The sequence below is a fragment of the Vanellus vanellus genome, assembly GCF_965231255.1.
Source record: "Vanellus vanellus genome assembly, chromosome: 11".
NCBI lineage: Eukaryota > Metazoa > Chordata > Aves > Charadriiformes > Charadriidae > Vanellus > Vanellus vanellus.
Window position 1 is genome coordinate 14,798,687 of NC_138916.1, and position 17,781 is coordinate 14,816,467.

The following is a 17,781-nucleotide window of genomic DNA, read 5'->3' on the forward strand; positions in this document are numbered from 1 at the left end:
AAAAGGCTTACAGTATATATGCAAATCAATGTATGTGGCTATAATCTTTAATGATATCTTTCTGTCAAGTCAGAATAGGTGGCATGCATTATGAAGTAATGTATATTTCTAATTATTTCCAGTAAGAGTCAGTTTTGCCCAGATGTTTAAAAGGTAGCAGTACACATTCTTTTTTATTCACTGCAATATAATGTAAAATGTTTGAACCACTGAGAAATTGATATAAATTTGTTCTTCACTACAAGGTACTTTTAAAGTTTATTTGTACATCTAATACTTACTAAATATTCATATTTTTAAATGAAGGCATTCCTAAAACATTTTTTCAGTGCATAAGTTTTCTTGGTTTTATTATCTTAACATAAACGTATTTGCTAGTTTTTGTCTGTAGAATACGTAGCCTATAAGTTTGCAGAAACATTTTAAAACATTAACTTAATGCCTACTGTGAAGTCAAACATAGGTATTTTTACAGCTACTTTCATGATATATACACTGTATTTTACTGGTTTGAGTATTAATTTGGGAAAGAAAAATAAAAATTATCCATGACTAACTTTAACTTGAATTAATTAAAAAAATAATTGAACACATTAAACATAACAAATATGTAGTATTTCAGACAAACAAATTTTCTGTGATTAGAACAGCCCTGCAGTGTCTGGGACAGCTATCATATAGGGATATGGTGATCCAAACAAACTTTTAAAGATATGATTCCTGAAACACAGTAATATTTCTTAGGAATGTTTCTCAAATATTTGGTTGTAAAAAATAAAGGAAGTTAGGCACATAATCTGGCAAACTGCCTTTTAAAGAACAGCCATATGATTGTATAAAATGCACCTGGTGCAAGCATTATCTCAATTCATACAGTAGTACTAATTTATTAAATGTTACTCATAGGGTTCTGCACATTGTACTGGCATAATATGTTGTTTGTTTGAATTTAATGGGTCCACTTAGTTGATCCACTTACAGGGAAGAATTTTCTCCAAAGAAATTATGTATTTTATTTAATGCTGAAGTTTCCTAAATAAAAATTTATGTATTTCTCTTTGTGATGCAGAATATAAATATATTGGTAAGCTTATCAAAATTATGTCTATTATGTCTTTGCAGGTCGTGTGTATGCTGTCTTGTCCAAAAGAGAAGGCAGAGTGTTACAAGAGGAGATGAAAGAGGGGACGGATGTGTTTATTATTAAGGCAGTCCTGCCAGTAGCAGAAAGCTTTGGTTTTGCTGATGAAATCAGGAAGAGAACTAGTGGCCTGGCCAGTCCGCAGCTGGTGTTCAGCCACTGGGAGGTAAAAATATCTGTTCACTCCATCTGTTTTGGTGATCTATTTCCTGTAGATGTGGCAGACTGGAATAATAAGCGGAAAAGGTTAAGTTTTGGTCAAGACATTTGACTAATTCCTTTTTGAAATGAAGAGGGAGAAAAAAGTAGCTTTATATTAGTCTTATTGGCTTTTATAGGTCTGCTGTTCAGAAATGTATTTATATTTTGTTTAGATGGGCTGCTTTTTTATTTCAATAGAAAGTAAGTCCTTCACAAGTGAAACTGATTCTTCACAAATGTGTTTTCCTGAATTTTATATGCCTTAATGAGTTGTCTGGTAAACTTGTTTGGGAGAGTGGGGAAAAAAATAAAACACAAAAGACCCCAACCTACCACTAATAGAAAATGTAACAACAAATCTAATGCATATGAAAGTTAACCTTTTAGTGGCTAGCAGTCACCTAGGTATTTTTTTGGCCTTATATATTCCAAGTCAACGTATATTTTCATACTTAAAGGCAAAGGGAATAGATTTCATTCTTTCAAAGTGAAGTCTGGTGATAGTAAGTGGAGGTGTCCTCAACATCATTCCCTTTGGTCATCTTTGTCACTTAAAGTAATAAAGAAGCGAAAGTGAAGGTGTAAAGGAAATACGCAAGTGGGAAAGCTGATAAGTAGTGTCATCAGCTGAGAGCGCACTGTATTTTGTCCTGTGATGTGGATCGATGATCTTCAAGGAGAAATATAAAAAGCTGTAAATCAGAGTTCCCTGTTCAAAACAAAAAAACCTGCATTGTAGGACTTCTTGGAAGACTCCACTGAAGGAACTAAAAATGGGTGCAAGGGCAAGAGTCAGTGGGTATAATCTTCTCACATTAAATTTTTAAAATAACAGAAGTCTAGGTTTTTCTGTTTGTTTCGGGTTTTTTTTAGTCAAGTGTTCCTGTATTTGGTGTTAGGACCATAGAAACTTTTGTAAACGGATTACAAAGCCTTCTTTTTGTTTGTTTTTCTATCATCTTCTGATTTATTTTGTGACCTCAAACATCAAGTCTCTGAGTACAAACAACTACAGATTTTTGAGGTCAGTAATGCTCCATGCAGTTGCCACCTATGGTTGGTTTACAACTGTTTCTCTCCAAAGTATGTGCTGATTTTTCACGTGGTGTTGATTCTTCCTCATTTCCTGTAGCTAAATTGTCCTAGTAGGTAGTAGCTGTTAACTAGCAGTATTTCTTTGTTAGTAATTGTTGTAACCGCCTCAGGAATTTTATGTGGATGCTAATGGAAAAGGAGGATCTCGGCAAACCAGCCAAGTCCTGTGCTGTCAAAAGAGTTGGGAATCCTTGAAACAGTACACTTGGAAAAGTACATTATTTCTTCCTTGGCAATAGTACCTTTCTGGTGTTGGAAAATGCAGTGGACCAGGGGCTTATATCTCCTCCCTCAATATTAATACTGATTCGTGTAATATTCTTGTAACTTAGTCTGACTTCACAGAGAACCGCGGAAAGGAAAAACAGAGCTATACTGAATGAAAAAGGAAAAAAAAAAAGCGACCCCCCCCCATGGATTGTATACGCACAAAAAAGTAGATAAAGCAACAACTTTTTGAGTATAGGGATCTAGGTGTAAGCCAGTAACAGATTAGGTACCTCAAACCAGTGAGTGTTGGCAGTATTGCATACATTAGTTTTGTCAGTTTGGGATGTTCTCATCTGAAGTGCAGCTGGTGAGGTTTTGTGGCTTAACTGGTCTTTTGTCTGAACGGCCTCTGATATCAGTGCCCTAAAGGAATATCATTCAGAAGGACGTTAATTCCAGCTAGCCCATTGTTTTGTGCTAGTTTCTTTAGGATTTGTAGCTACTGTGCTCCAATACTAAGCAAAAAAGTAAACACCTTGCCTCTCTGACTTTCCCTTCTGTCCCCAAACCTTGGTATATATGTTTACTCTGTCAGCTGTTATGAATTTCACATAAGAAAATGTTCACACATAATTATAGATATGCATAGCAGAGGGAGATTCAAACAACTGGCAACATTTTCTAAAACTGACCCTCAGGAGAGACTATAATTACAGCTAGTATGTTAAAATGTAGTGGTAGTAGGAAAAATGATTGTGTAAGCCAGTCACCTTTCCACCTGGCAAATCTGTCGGTGGGGAGAGTTGTTTTTTTGTCACATTGAAAGTCATGCTCACATATTTTTGTGACAAAATAAGCCTTTTTCTAAGCCACTAGCAGTGTTGGCTCTGTGCAGTGATGGCAGAGGGAGTACATTCTACTCTCACATCATCAGCAGAGTTGCTAAATAAATACAATTTTCAGAATTTCTAGTGGTGGTATGACAGAGAATCCAGAAAATATGGTTTTGTGTCTCAGATCACATGAGACATTTGTAGAGCTTTTCTCCATTTCTTTTTCTCTCTGTGTTCTGCTAAAAACAAAACAAAACAAAACCCCTAAATAAATAAATAAAATAAACCCCTATCACCCTATCAGGTTTCACCAGGTATTAGGCTTGACTTTGACAGTGCTACATTGCTGATTAATTATGATGGTATATGTACATACATGATAAACACCAGCATTTTATTTGAATCCCAATTATTTAATATATTGTTAAAGACAATACGATGTGAACTCTGTCTATGTAATTTTATCCTATTTTTCCCTTAGTGCTAAAGATGGAAATGGAGCGTGGTAGCTACTTGGTTTGTTTTGCATTTTCTAAGTTACTCAGTGTACGGTTGCTGCTTTAATTGCATACTACCCAAACCCTTCCATGACATTCTGAATTAATTCTGTTAGCGGTGTCTTCTCAGTGTGCTTGGCTCATTAGCTGAGTACCTGGGAAGTGTATTTCTCTACACAGTTTCCTTCTAACATGTTGTTATCCCCATTATACAGATAGTGAATTAGACACTTTTTGGTATTTTTAAACTTCTAAACACTTAATCTTGTGGAAATCACATGCATAAAGTATGTTTAAAGAACTGAGGTTTGAATTATTTTTTTTAATTATTCTTACATTTCATTAATATGATTTGTAGACTACAAACACAGGAAGGTCAATGATAGAGCCAGCGTTTAAATGGAGCCATTTTTGTCTCTGTGGAAATGAAATTACCATTTTTTTCTCCAGTTAATGAGTGTACTTTGTATAGTTCAGATTACTCCGGCCCCAGGGAATAGAGCAATACATGTATTGAGGACTATCTTGTCAGATACTCCTTTTTCATTTGTTTCTTCTGTCATGCTTATACAATTTATTCCTGCCTGTAGAAGATGACACCAAATAACCAAATAACCAAATAGTGGGAGCTTTTAGTTTGGTCCCAGACCTGGTTTGATCTCCTTTATGATATCCCTAGGCAAATGTTAAGTGCATTGAGTTTACTTGGCCATATTCTCTTAGATTTCAATATAGACTTTCTTCTGAATTCTTAGTTTAAAATCTGTAACTTGGGGATAATTATCAACTCCCTGTATTTTTTTATCATTGAATTAATAATGCACCTTCAATTAGTGTACGTTTTTGCCTGAGCCTGTTTCCTTTTGTTCTCTCTTGATTCTTTGCAGTTACATCTTGCACTCAGTCATGTCATTTGATCTTAATCATAAAGTTCTTTGAACAAGAAGATATTTGTGATTGCACAATTCTTAGAATAATGGAGCTCTAATCCCATTTGGGAAATCTGTGTGATAGTAAAAAAATAGCGCATGTGGCTCTATTCAGATGCTGATTTAATTCTCAGCAAGTGCAGAAATTGTCAAACACATCTACTTGTAAAGTTGTGAAATGTACAGTATTCCTGTTAACTTGTATCTTTTAAATTGCATCATGATTGGCTATTAAACGGACTTTTATTCTTGGGGGGGCATGGGCGATTTCTAAACACTGTTTAATCTGAATTCTTTTTCAGTATCCTTTCTAAGAATAGTGTCTAGAATGTGCTTTAGGGCTCTGAAGAAAGGTAAGAGAACAACTGCCTGTAATAAGTGAAAACAACATGAGGCATTCTGAATCAGGAAGTTTTATATTCTGAATTTTAAGTCATTCCTTCTGAATTGTAAGTCATTTTACAACTCAGAAGATATGAGGGCTTAATATTGAAGTGGCTGGATAAGATTGTTAGGCCTGCATTAAACAGGAAGCAGACTAGGGTAACGAGAGAGACATTAAGGATCTGTGAATCTATACTAGGTTTGAACTATAACTTTATGTACATCATTGTGCTAATGACAGTTTAGGCATGTAAATAAATTCTAGGAGTAACACGGAACCTTTCAGATATGATAAGCTCATTGTATCGGTCAGAACATCCGAAGCTAATTAAAATAATAAATAAAAGTGGTAGCGGTGTGGCTTTAATTTTCCTTCTCAATACATGTTTCGTAAGTAATAGGAAAAATGTAGCAGTAGAGCCACGTCTCCTTTTTTCTTTCCGATTCCTGAATTCCTGGTTGTAGCTACTGACTGAAGTCAAGGCTAAAGCTCAGCTGTCACTGATTGAGGCACAAACAAGGATGATGCTCTTGAGCCAAAATAAACTTGTATGAGTTTATTTTATAACTAAATGTGTAAATGTACATTATTACAATATTTATTGGAAGAGGAGTTCTCATATCTGACCTCAGGCATTTTAAGGCCTTGGCCGTTCCCTTGATATATTGTGAATGGGATCTCTGAATTATAAAATACTTTTGGATTCTTGTTTTACTTTGTAGGGAATCTACACTCCTAATACATATGTAGGTTAAATGTCTAAAGTTTGACTACAAGTTACTCCATATCCCCTTAAACCTCCTGTCGCTTAAAGAAAATGAAAAGTTATGAATCCGATACATTATTTTTTTTTTTTGATTTTTGAAGCTTTTGCGAGATGGCTATGGATGCGAAATAGAAGAATTTTTCTGTTGAGTTCATAACTTCCATGTCTTGATTTCTCTCTCTCTTTTTTTTTTTTTTAATAGATACTGTATTTGTGCAAAACCTTGTAATTTACAATCAAGAGCTGTGAGAGAAAATACTTCTAAGGAATACAGAGAGAAATAAATTTGGGAGATTTTTTTCAAGTTAGTTATGAAGAGAGCAATCTGTTTTCATGCTTTCTTCTAAATGCCTGTATAAAAGTATATATAATAATCTTGAGAAGAAGTTATATTGTGTTTATTTCATACAGTTGGTCTATAGTGATGCAAAGTGGCAGCATTCTGTGAAGCCAAGATTTGACTACAAGGTAGGCAAACAATTGGTAAAAAGGGAGGCTGAAAATTAGTTGTTTTCTTTCAGGATGTGGTATAGAGATTAGCTATTTATAAAATAAGCAAGCTGGAACAAAAAGTATTTGGTACAATGTGAAAGTTTGTGTTTTAAGAAAATAATTATGACTTGTTTTTATTTTGAGAACATTTATGTGTAGGTGCTTCTGTAAAATTCTTTAGCGTATTGCAGATATTTCTCCTCCCACCCTCTGCCACTTAATCCTCATGCCCAGCATGATGTTTTGTGGGAGGGTTTCAGGTGCTCAGCACTTTCCACAGTTACTCAGTACTCCCAAGCAGGAAAGGAGGTGATACCTGCTTTCCACTATGGTGGAATGGGTGCAGCAGAATGGAGAAGCTGAATCTGCTCTTCCTTTCTGAATAGGAAGCATTTGGGACCTGTAAAGGCTCACACAGGAATAAGATACCTGTTACGAAAGGGTTTTTCACTGAATAAAACCAGTAAGACTCCATAGTTGGTTCAACAAGAACCAAGAAAAGAGAGAAACTTTGAGAATCTTTCCTTGAGATTTCAAATTGTGGTCTTTCAAGGACAGGCTGAGATCCTGGCTGCTTTGAAGCAGAATGCCAAAACTAGTAATAAGTTTTTACTTATTCTTCAATTGTATATTGCTGAGTGACAGTATTTTCTCCACTGTAGTACAGAAATTACTTCAAAAATGGTATTCAGACTGCTCTACGTTACAAGTTGTGGCAGCTCCTAGTCATATGCTAGCATCACTGCATTTTAACGGGGGTTGATGGAAAGCAACTGTTGATGTAGAGATTGCTTTTGAAGTTGCCAAGTGTCATCTTGCAACACCGCTCTAGGATCTGTATTTTCTTTCACTTAAAAGTAAGGAATGACTTGGAAAACTACCTGTCCGTACAGGTGCTAGCATGGCATGTGTGTTAGGCAGTAGTGCGCTGCCGCGCTGCCAGCACTGCTTTCCTGACTCCGTAGCTGCTCGGGTTAAATACAGGAATTAGCCAGTCACTGGGGTTCCTCTGCATTAACCTGTGTGTGGTACCCAAGGAAGGGCTTACTTACAGAGATAATGGCTCTTTCTGGATCTGAGGTCACAGGAGGAGTGTAGTCAAGCAATTAGCCTCTACCCACTGTAGAGATTGTCATCTCCATGCCTCTGCTTCACATCCAAAAAACATACGAGGCACTGTTTAGAGCCCACCCCAGTCCACCTGACCTCAGCCTTACCGGGTACCCCGCCTGGTGTTCTCTCTTCTGGAAGCACGCTGCCAGTATCCAAATGGCCTTGCACAATTTGGTCATGCTCAGTGCAGAAGCAGTTTTACAGCATTACCCAGCGCATTACCAAAAACCCAGCAGGTAACAGTTTTTCAAGGTCACATTTCACATAAAACTCTGCAAAGTTCTGTCCTTTTACCTGAAAGATAGAGGTAATTTCCATTTGAGAGGGCTGCTTCAGACATCTAAGACATGCATATCAGCTGTACCCTTTTAGTTGCGTAGTCTATGTCATTACTAAGTGATGGACACCATTTGAACTGTGAATGTTCTTGAAGTATCTTTCTAGTATCAATTTTTCTAAGGTAGAAAGAATTCTGATACACTGAGGCCTGTATCATCTTTGAAATTGTGCATAATAGTTCTTTTGAAATTTTTTTCTTTTTAAAACAGCTTCTGGCATAATGTTTTCCATGGCATGCCAAGGGCCGCTTGTGGTAGTGCCCGATCACACTGAATTAAGTGGTTCTTGGGATTTCTTATTAGCAGTTCACAAAGGCCATAATGTTGCTTGCTGTTCTTAAAATCTTCATTGGACAGTGTAAGACTGGTCTTCCTATTCATGGTCCAACTAAAGCATTTTCCACACTGATGATATCTGGCTCAAAAGAAGTTTTCTGTCCTCATCAGGCAGTAAGGACCAGTAGGGGAAATGCTACTAGGAACATGGCTGTGTTCCCAGATCTGCCTGACCTTTTGGATGAACTAGGCAGATCCCTTCTGTTTGCTTTTGGTGCTTCTCTCAACCTTGTTTTGCATAATTAGGCTGCCTTAGGCAGAGACTGTTTCATACCATCGTTTTGTGAAATACACTAGACAATGGGACGCAGATCACTATTGGAGCCATCTGGGTGCCACTGAAATGCAAATAATAAATCATCCTCAAATTAAGGCGTAAAATTCCAAGTGCTCTTGAATTGGAAGTGATCTGTTCTAACTCAAATCTTATTGAAAAGTTTGATTAGCTGACATAATCATTTGCAGAATTTAGTACACACTGTATTTTCTTTCAGTATTAAGGTAGTACACTAATAGTATTTTTATTTTTATGGATTAATTATTACAGGTATTCAGATTATGTCTGATAAAGATACAGGCGTTTATTGTTTGAATAATTAATGTGTAGGTTGTTAGGCTAAAAGAAAATGACAGCTGTTTTGCCTGTGCTATTTTGCATGCTGTTACTAAACAAGTCTTATGAGACTTCGTTGTTTGGGTTTGTTGGTTTGAATAGTTGTGATATTTAATGAAACATCTTGCTTTAGAATGATTTCTTTTTCTCAAGAATACCCTTCCACTTACAGTATTTAAGGTAATGTATTGAATTCTTTTGAAATACCTAATCCCAGCTGACTTCATTATAAACACTGTTTTATTTATACCTAAAGTGGGCTCATAGTTCCGCACTGAGCTATGGAACACACTCTTCAGCATATATTTGACTGATTTTTTTTTTTTTTTTTTTCTTTAAGAATAATGAAATTCTAATGGTTTGCTTATAGTCATATATAAACAAATTCTACCACCCAAGACTTCTGTAAAGTAGATCAATGAAGATATTGTTAAACAATACTATTAAGGAGCATTTCCATCACTTAAGAATTACATTTGCGATAACAGATTTAAGAATTGTATCAACTGCTGTGCACTAATTCATTTTACTGTATTGCATTTTATATGGCTGCATTTAGAGAAAATACTCGTTCTCTATTAGAGTAAATGCTAGTCCAGTGATCCACTACACAAATCTTGATTTGTAATTCACTATTTAAAATAAATTGTTTTCAGAAGAGGTTTGTGGATGTAGTACAGAAATATTCAGTTGTGTTAACTAGGAAGCAGTAGCTCTCTTGCCGCTTTGTCGTGCACACTTTGGAGGAGTAATTGTGTTCATTCTGGGCTGTCTGCAGTTAAGGCTGCTGTTGTCCCCATCAGATTATTCTGGTGTTGAATAATAAATAAGCATAGGCGAGTGGCTATTTTATGCTGTTGTAAAGAAAAATTCCCAAGTCCTAGCAAAAGTTCCTGAACAGATATGCCGTATATTTTAGTTGTCAAATCACACACGGTGTGCTGGCATTTTAAAATATACTTTACTGTAGCGCTAACGATACCATCACATCATTGGCTTTACAGTGTCTTTCTCTTAATGCTGGTTCCTCTTTACATCTTTTGTCTGTTATACTTGGGATATGACGAGTTTGGCTGTGATAATTTGCTTGTTGCCCGTGCTCAGTGATTCCCAGACACACATGGCACACAGGCAGAATGGCAGACAGGCGAAGACCTTTGATAGAAGATTGACTAAATTATGTGAGTCACTTAAAGATTTTCAGCTGTGAAAGGCATGATGTTTTGAATTTCCAGTTCTGTTTCAATTAAACTTTTTGTTTAGGAGTGTAACTTTTTGGAAAAGCACTGTTAAGATGCTGTCGCATTCTGTTTTAAAAATGAATCTTAGGCTATATATCTTAGTTTTGTACTGAAAAATAGAAATATTTAAATTATTTTAAGTGAAAAGTGACATGAACATAGAATAAGTAACATTTTTGGGTGTCTTTTCTGCTTTGACCCTGTGGCTCTTCCAGGATCCCACAGTAAATGCTCTCTGTTACATGGCTACATCGTATTCCAGAAGTATTGGTCTATTTGGAATCTAATTAATCATTGAGGACTCTATCCAAACAAAAACTGAGTTTCTGTCACAGATTCCAGAGTCATGCCTATGTGGTTCCCATGAATACAAACAATAGCTCAGGGGCTAAAAAGCTGCTCAGCTCTGATTCCAGGAAACCCAGACCCACCATTCTGACAGCTACCATTGTAAGCAAATTGATGACAATGCTTTTGGAGTATTATACGGAAACGTTTTTTTTTTCCTTTTGCTTGCTTGAACTGTGTTAACAGAGGATGGGGAATGATGGATGCCACCTGCTATATGCATCTGCTTTGATCCATTAATATGATGTGAATAGAAGAGGGAGAGTCTCATCTGTGCCCTCACCTTCACTTACAGAATCAGAACTTTTTTAAAAGAAAGCTTCTTGCTTTTTTTTTGTATTGCTGTGTCAGTAACACCTCTGTGTAGTTATATTAGGGTTACATTAACATGGCTATTTGCTGACTTCTTAAAGGAGGTGCATGGCTGATGCCCCAAGTTCCAGCTGACTCAGTAGATCTAGCTTCCTCTTCCTCGTTACTTACCATGGTGTAGTAGTACAAACAGCATGTTCTAATTAACCTCATCTTTTGCAGTGTTTCTGCACCATTCTAATAGGCATGGTCCTCTAGCAGAAGTTTTCAAATGCCACCATAACTTCCTGTAGAAGGAGTATGTAGTGCCTGAATTATTTAGACAGCAAAACTAGCTCCTCTGGGTACTGAGGTGGCTTTTGAAACGTAATTTATGTCTGTTTACAGTGCTGCTCTGCATCACGTAGTGGTACAAGGTTCACTCAGGATTCTGTAGTCCCGTGCTGCGATAAGTTTGCAGGTTTACCCTTGCTGGCTACTACATAGTACATACATTTGAACCTCCTGTTGTGTTGGCTTTCCTAAGAGCTAGAGATACCTGTTGAAGCATAAAGAATTATTATCGGTGGAAGAAGTATCCAGTGCAAAACTTCAGTTAACATTAGTAGAACAAGTCTTTCATAAATTATTGAAAAAGCCAGTCTGTCAAACCCGGGGATTTTCTTAAGCATCCATCACTACAGTATCTAAATATTTACAGGTAGATTAGATCTGTAAGTTCAGTTTTATATACTTTTGGACTCTTCTGTTGTATTCATTCTTCAAAAATCACTGTTTTACTGTTTCACTCTGGGCATAACTTCTGGGTGTTAGATGTCTTGCTAATGTAGAAAAAACTTCATCAAAGGGAATAACAGCCTTTTAAGTTATAGTTTATAGCTGTATAATCTCTCTCAGCAGTATGGTCTGGAGCAAATCCATTGAGCATGAATCACCTTTCTTGTTCATGTGTTCTTGGACTTTGAAATTTTTGTTTATTCAGCTCTTTAGGCAGATCATGAATGGGGAAGTCCCTGGTGGTTTTCCATCATTAAGATGTTCAGTATGAACATCACTACAACTTCATCAAGTCAACGTGCAGTTTTTGTCCAAATGTTGGGAAAACCTAAGTAGTCTTCACTGCCCCTTTTCTTTATTTCTAGTGTATAACATAATGGTGAAACATTCAAGTTCTCTAAGAAGGGGGGGGACGACCATTTTTTTTGTTATTGATGTAAGCTGTCGAGGAATCACCTTTCTGTTCCTAGGCATTGGTTATAAGGCCCTGCACAGGGCATCAGAATGGATATGACTCAGGCAGATTCTTCTATCTTCAAAATAAATGTAGAAACATTTAGAAAGCTAAGTTTCATACTCTTTATTTCTGAGCTCTACTTGCTTTTGGTTTTCAGCCAGACAACCCTATGGCATAGTCATTTCCCACCTAAATAATTGAGATCGGATGTCACTTTCAGCACATGAGTAATATTCCACTTAATTTACCAGGACCGTGTATATAGTTAACTGTAACAAAGTAGAACTATTTTTGTTGGTTTAGGGGCTTGACATACTATTTTGCAGGATTGAACCTACCATGTTACCTAATACAAAATAGCCATCTTCTGCCAGAGTCATTTTCCAAACTCCCCGTAAAGTGTAATTTGTTTGATTGTGTTAGCCATTACTTAACATGAGGTATTTAATTACGACTTTACAGTTGTTGATGTTTCTGGGGAAAATTGTCCATCTTAAGCCATCATTTTTAAATTCCTGTTCTTACTAGCATGGGCAACTTAAATAAGCTTTACGAAATTTTGTTTGGTTTGAAATATAATATGGCAATTAAAAGTATTTGTCAGAAGAAAAAGTGTGTAACACTAGAAAAGGTTCATAATAGCAAGCTAAAATTGGTAGTTTAGGGAAGTGTGTTCCCTCCTTGTCAGTCATTAATGTTAGTGCTAATTTTATGTATTTCAGAAATTATTATAGAGTGATGTCTTCAATTATTGCCATAACTATCACAGTTCTTACGGTAAATAATAATTGTCTTCTTCACTCCTTTCTCCATGAGGATTTTATTTAAGAAATGGATACAGTATTACCTTTGGGGTTTTTAGTAGAAACATATTACCTGTAACTACATCTTGTGAGGAAATCTACAATCATTTAAGTGCAATAAGTATTTTTTAATTTTGCAACAGAATCTGACTAACAAATTATTTTTTTTTCCCTTCCTAATGCTTGTGTTTAGCATTCTTGGAAGGTGATCTAGTTATTAATGTTTATTAACTACAGTGGTTTTTACTCTGGTTTATGGTTAATTGTCCACTAATGGGAAGGAAAGTTAAATCTCCAGACTGTCACCCTCTACAGTTTTAGTTAGTCACCCAGACATGGGTTCACTAGGGAGTATTTCCCAGATTTGATTACACATACGCATTATATGAGTTTAAGACTTGATGATCATTCTTATGACTTAGGAGTAATTTCTGATGCTTGCAACAGTTCAACATATGAGTAGAACTGAGGTGAATTCTTAGGACCTTAGAATTGAAAGGCGGTCCTCCTTTTTCTTTAGGTCTTAAAACATTTACTTGGAAACCTAACATTTCTTAAAGTAATATGAGAGTCACTAACGGTAATGGAATAAATTATTATCTTTGCCTAGCTAGTTAAGCATTAAGCCTAGAATTTGTGTGATGTCTACATAGTCCAAAACTGGAGAATAAATATCTCTTCAGACTTTCTTGGGGAATTAAAAATGTAGCTTTGCTGTGCAGGATGAAATGAGGAAAGCTTTTAAAGACTTTGTAACGTAATTACATCTTTGGCATGCTGTCTATGGTAGTCTGAGATGTGTGGGGTATATAGGATGAACCGGGGATAAAGACACATCCATTTATTCTCTGATCATGTTAGATCTGAAATCTCTTCTAGAGGAGGGCCCCTGAGATATTAAGCTGCAAGAACAGCTCTACTAAATATGTTAGCACCAGAAACAACGATTTTTAAACCATCTGTCTAATTCGGGGATTGAAGAACATAGGGCACAGAAATGAGCAGAAACCTTCGGTTCATATAAATTCTAATAAAATCATAGTGAGATAATATTCTAAATAAGGAATTTCCTCTTGAAAACTGAGAATTTTCTGAGAATTCTGAGAATTTTTTAACTGACTGTTATTTGGCATTGTTTGCTGATTGGCAATTAAATTTGCTTTGGAAAAACATTATATGCAGATAAATGCAACTGAATTTGAAAAGCTATCGTGGGCTTCTTATAGCAAATGCTACATAGTGTATCTTCACTCTCGTTTTCTTCTTAAATAGCTAATTGCAGGCTTTCCAGAAATCTCTATCTGCTCTACTTTCATATTGCTCTACTTCAGAGATTGATTACCTGAAATGTTCTAATGCACCTTTGTACTACTCGACTTTTTTTTTTTTTTCTTTTTATAGATCATTTCAAGTGACCCATTCTGGGTACCAACCACTGAGGAAGAATATTTGCACTTTGGGGAAAAGGCAGACTCAGAGAACCAGGCCCGCAAGTACATGAATGCAGTAAGAAAGCGAAAGGGACTTTATGTAGAAGAGAAAATTGTGGAGCATGCTGAAAAGCAAAGAACTCTCAGTAGAAATAAGTAGCTGTGTCTGCTTCCTTTATCTCCTGACTCAGCTAAGTGCGGGTGGATTATTTTCTATGCAGCAGATTCAAAATTTCATCTGGACTTTGTTCTTTGACACAACTTTTCTTACATGTTACAATGTCTGTGGCTTATGTTTTAATAAACTTAAGCCTTTCCAGCTTTTATACAGAGAAAATATTTAAATAAAACGTAGGTATATTCACTGCATTTGGTCTCAATTTTTAGAACTTACTGCCCTGTTGAACTTTCTATCACAGGATTAGGCACTCCTAATTTAATTTGTTTCTTTCTGATTTATCACATGTAATTACAGTTAGAGCTGGTTAGCTAGTTTGTCGCAAATAAACTATGCACTGAATTTGGCTCCTTAATGTTTTTGACTGTTTTTTAAATTCATTTTAATTTCTGTACTGTATTTGTTAGTCACCAGTATTTTCCATAGTTACCTATATGCAAATAGATGTAAGCCTATTAGGAGTTTCTAAAATATTTGTTTTACTCTGTTCCTCAAGTAAGCAGTCATCTAAATCAGTAATGTATCTTCTTTAAATCAGATGGCAAAAATAGCATGTCTGGAAGACTAAGCACTGCAAACCAAGCAAGATTAGTCTTTTTTCCCTTCTTAGATCACATCTTATTAAAAAGTTCATATGATTATCCTAAGCTGGGAGCTGCTGTCTATGAATTAGGCACACACCCCCCTCTGCTAATCCTGTGTGAGTGTTTACAGGCTCTTGAAGAAATTTCTACCCATTCAGCCTGTTGTCTTGAATTTGGTGAAGGGAAGCAATTGTGAAAATATACAAAATGTCTTGCTGTTTGCAGGTGTCAAGGATGCAGAAGGCAGATTCAGACCAAGACTAACAGGAAAAAAAGCCCTCGGAGGGCATAAGTTTTAGTTAAGAAAAATGGAAACCTTGGATAGAAGAAGACAAACATGATGCATGAATTATCTTCTCATTTGGCTGCTTAGATTTGTAAAAGGAAAGGACAAGAATTCTAGAAGGCTAAGTCTGAATAGAGAGGTGTCCTTGAAGAGTTTCTGTATTTAGTTAATTGAATGGGAAATAAGTCTTTAAATCTCGTGCCAGCTGACTTTCTGCTACCTTTTGTCTTTGCTAATTGCAAAGAGTTTGGCTTCAAATACCCATGCAAAAGGGTTGTCTTTTTCTTTCCAGAATATAACCATTTCTTTAATTTGTGATTGCCTTGTACTCCCTGAGCACCTACTTGGTCTTTCTGAATAAATATTCTGTGTGTGTCAATTCATGCAGCAGGCAGAAGTTACTCCTATCAGTTTTGCTTCTTACACAAAAGAAAACTGTTGCTTGTATCACAAATAGAATGATTTTGAATGCTTAACTTTCATTTTAAATAGCCTTTTCTTTACCAGCTTGTTTGCTTTCATTATGGAAATGTTTCCTTTTAAGATTGTATTTATGAATTATTCAAGCAAATGAAATGTTTGCCTTCCTTAGAAGATTGTTACATAAATTGCTGTTGTTTTGCAAGGGATGTCTACACAGCAGCTGTATTGGAGCTTGGACAAATATACTTACCTAGTTTGGGCACTGCTAGCTGGTATAGCCATGGAAGACGTGGTAACTGACTGCAGCCCGCAAAAAGCGGTTAAGACATGAACATTTGTAATGAGATCTTGGCTAATACAGCTACCCGGCTAGCTGAATCCAAGATAAAGTTTAGAGTTGACTGGCCTGCAGTCACAAAGATGCTTGAATGGGTGATGTAGAGATGGACAGGTTGGTCATTGTTATGACTGCATAATTATTAACTGTAATCTACTATACTTGAGTAAGCAGAAAAAGCATTAACATAGATTGAAAAAGATTTAACAATAGCTTTCATATTTTGTTATGGCATATTTTTGATTGCATCTCAAACAGCATAAAGATGGTAATGCAGGATGTTGCAACACTATTATTTGTAAAGAGCAAAAACTCCACTAACTAGCAGAAGAAAATCAAATCAACCTGCAAGCAGTGCTAGCAGCAATATTTAAGATGTGTTTTCTTTAGCAACATTTATTAGAGAATGATAACTATTCACTGGGCAAGCCATATGATAATCCAAATGATTCCACTTTGTAGAAAGAAAAAACAAAAATTGGAGCTACTAGTGGGAAAAGAATCTAACTGCTTATGTGCCATGAATCTCTAACCATTTTTCTCTGGATTATTCAAAAAGTAACTAGATGTAGCTGGTTTTCCCCAGCTTTGTTACACATACATAATAATATGACATAATTTTGGAACATCTCTGCAAAGCGGCATAAATAACTTACTGATAGAGCCAAGGAAAGATTTAATTGAGAGCTAGCCATTATATAATTTCATTTTCCATTACCAGCTTTATTGCTAAATATAATATATACTTAAAATAAGCATACACAGCTTTTAAAATATTTTATATGTAAATGTTCAGTACACTCTTAACTTTCTAAAAACTGTGCACTTAATTGACACGATCTGGCTCTACTGCCTCTGCTGGCTTTAGTAGAATCAAGGCTCCTTACAATTGATAATGTATAAAAACAACAGTCAGTTTCTATATGGTAACATTTATTAGAGAATGATAACTATTCACTGGGCAAGCCATATGATAATCCAAATGATTCCACTTTGTAGAAAGAAAAAACAAAAATTGGCGCTAGATTTCCCCAGAGAAGAAGAAAGACCAAGCAGTGACCAGCAAGACCCTTTCTCTTGTCTCTGGCAACACTTCTTTTATCTTCTTGCTTTAAAAAACTTTAATTTTCAAGCGCTAGTAATCTTGGGTGAATCACAATGTTTTTTTTTCCCATATATTTTTTTTCTTTTGAAAACTTCACTTACATTTTAAAGCAGGAGTCCAAAAGAGAAATCAAAGTACAACTGGAATCTGTGCTGTGTTTTCTTCCCTACCCCTCTTTCCACATTAGTTTAGGACTCCAGCTGCAGCCTCAACTTTACAATTGATGAAGAGAGAGACGCCAGAGAAGCACAATATTTGTGTACCAAAACATGTAGTTTCCAAATTAGGTCTGAAGACAAGCTCTTGACTCCCTACTAACCTTAGGAACTAACTCTTCTTGTTTGAGACATTAATATTTGGAAGCTAATTCTGTGGGAAGTAGAGCATGTCACTCTTCCATAAAGTCAGCTGTTGCGCTAACAAGACAGCAACATGCAACGTTTGAACTGTACACTGTACTTCTGATAAAAGACCATTTAGAGCATGGAAGAGTAGCTTTGGCTGTAAGTGATTTTAGAATGTTTTATTAGATTGAATGCTTACTCTGATGG

General features: G+C 36.0%; 1 protein-coding gene across 1 annotated transcript in view; it reads left to right on the plus strand.

Moving 5' to 3' along the window:
• EFL1 (elongation factor like GTPase 1) overlaps positions 1-14,837 on the plus strand; it is an 81,142-nt gene extending 66,305 nt beyond the window's left edge. The window contains exons 18-19 of the mRNA XM_082489097.1: positions 1,123-1,307; positions 14,289-14,837. Coding sequence (XP_082345223.1) covers positions 1,123-1,307; positions 14,289-14,477 — 374 coding nt within the window. The 3' untranslated portion in view covers positions 14,478-14,837. The remainder of the gene's footprint in view (positions 1-1,122; positions 1,308-14,288) is intronic.
• The last annotated feature ends 2,944 nt before the right edge of the window (positions 14,838-17,781 follow it).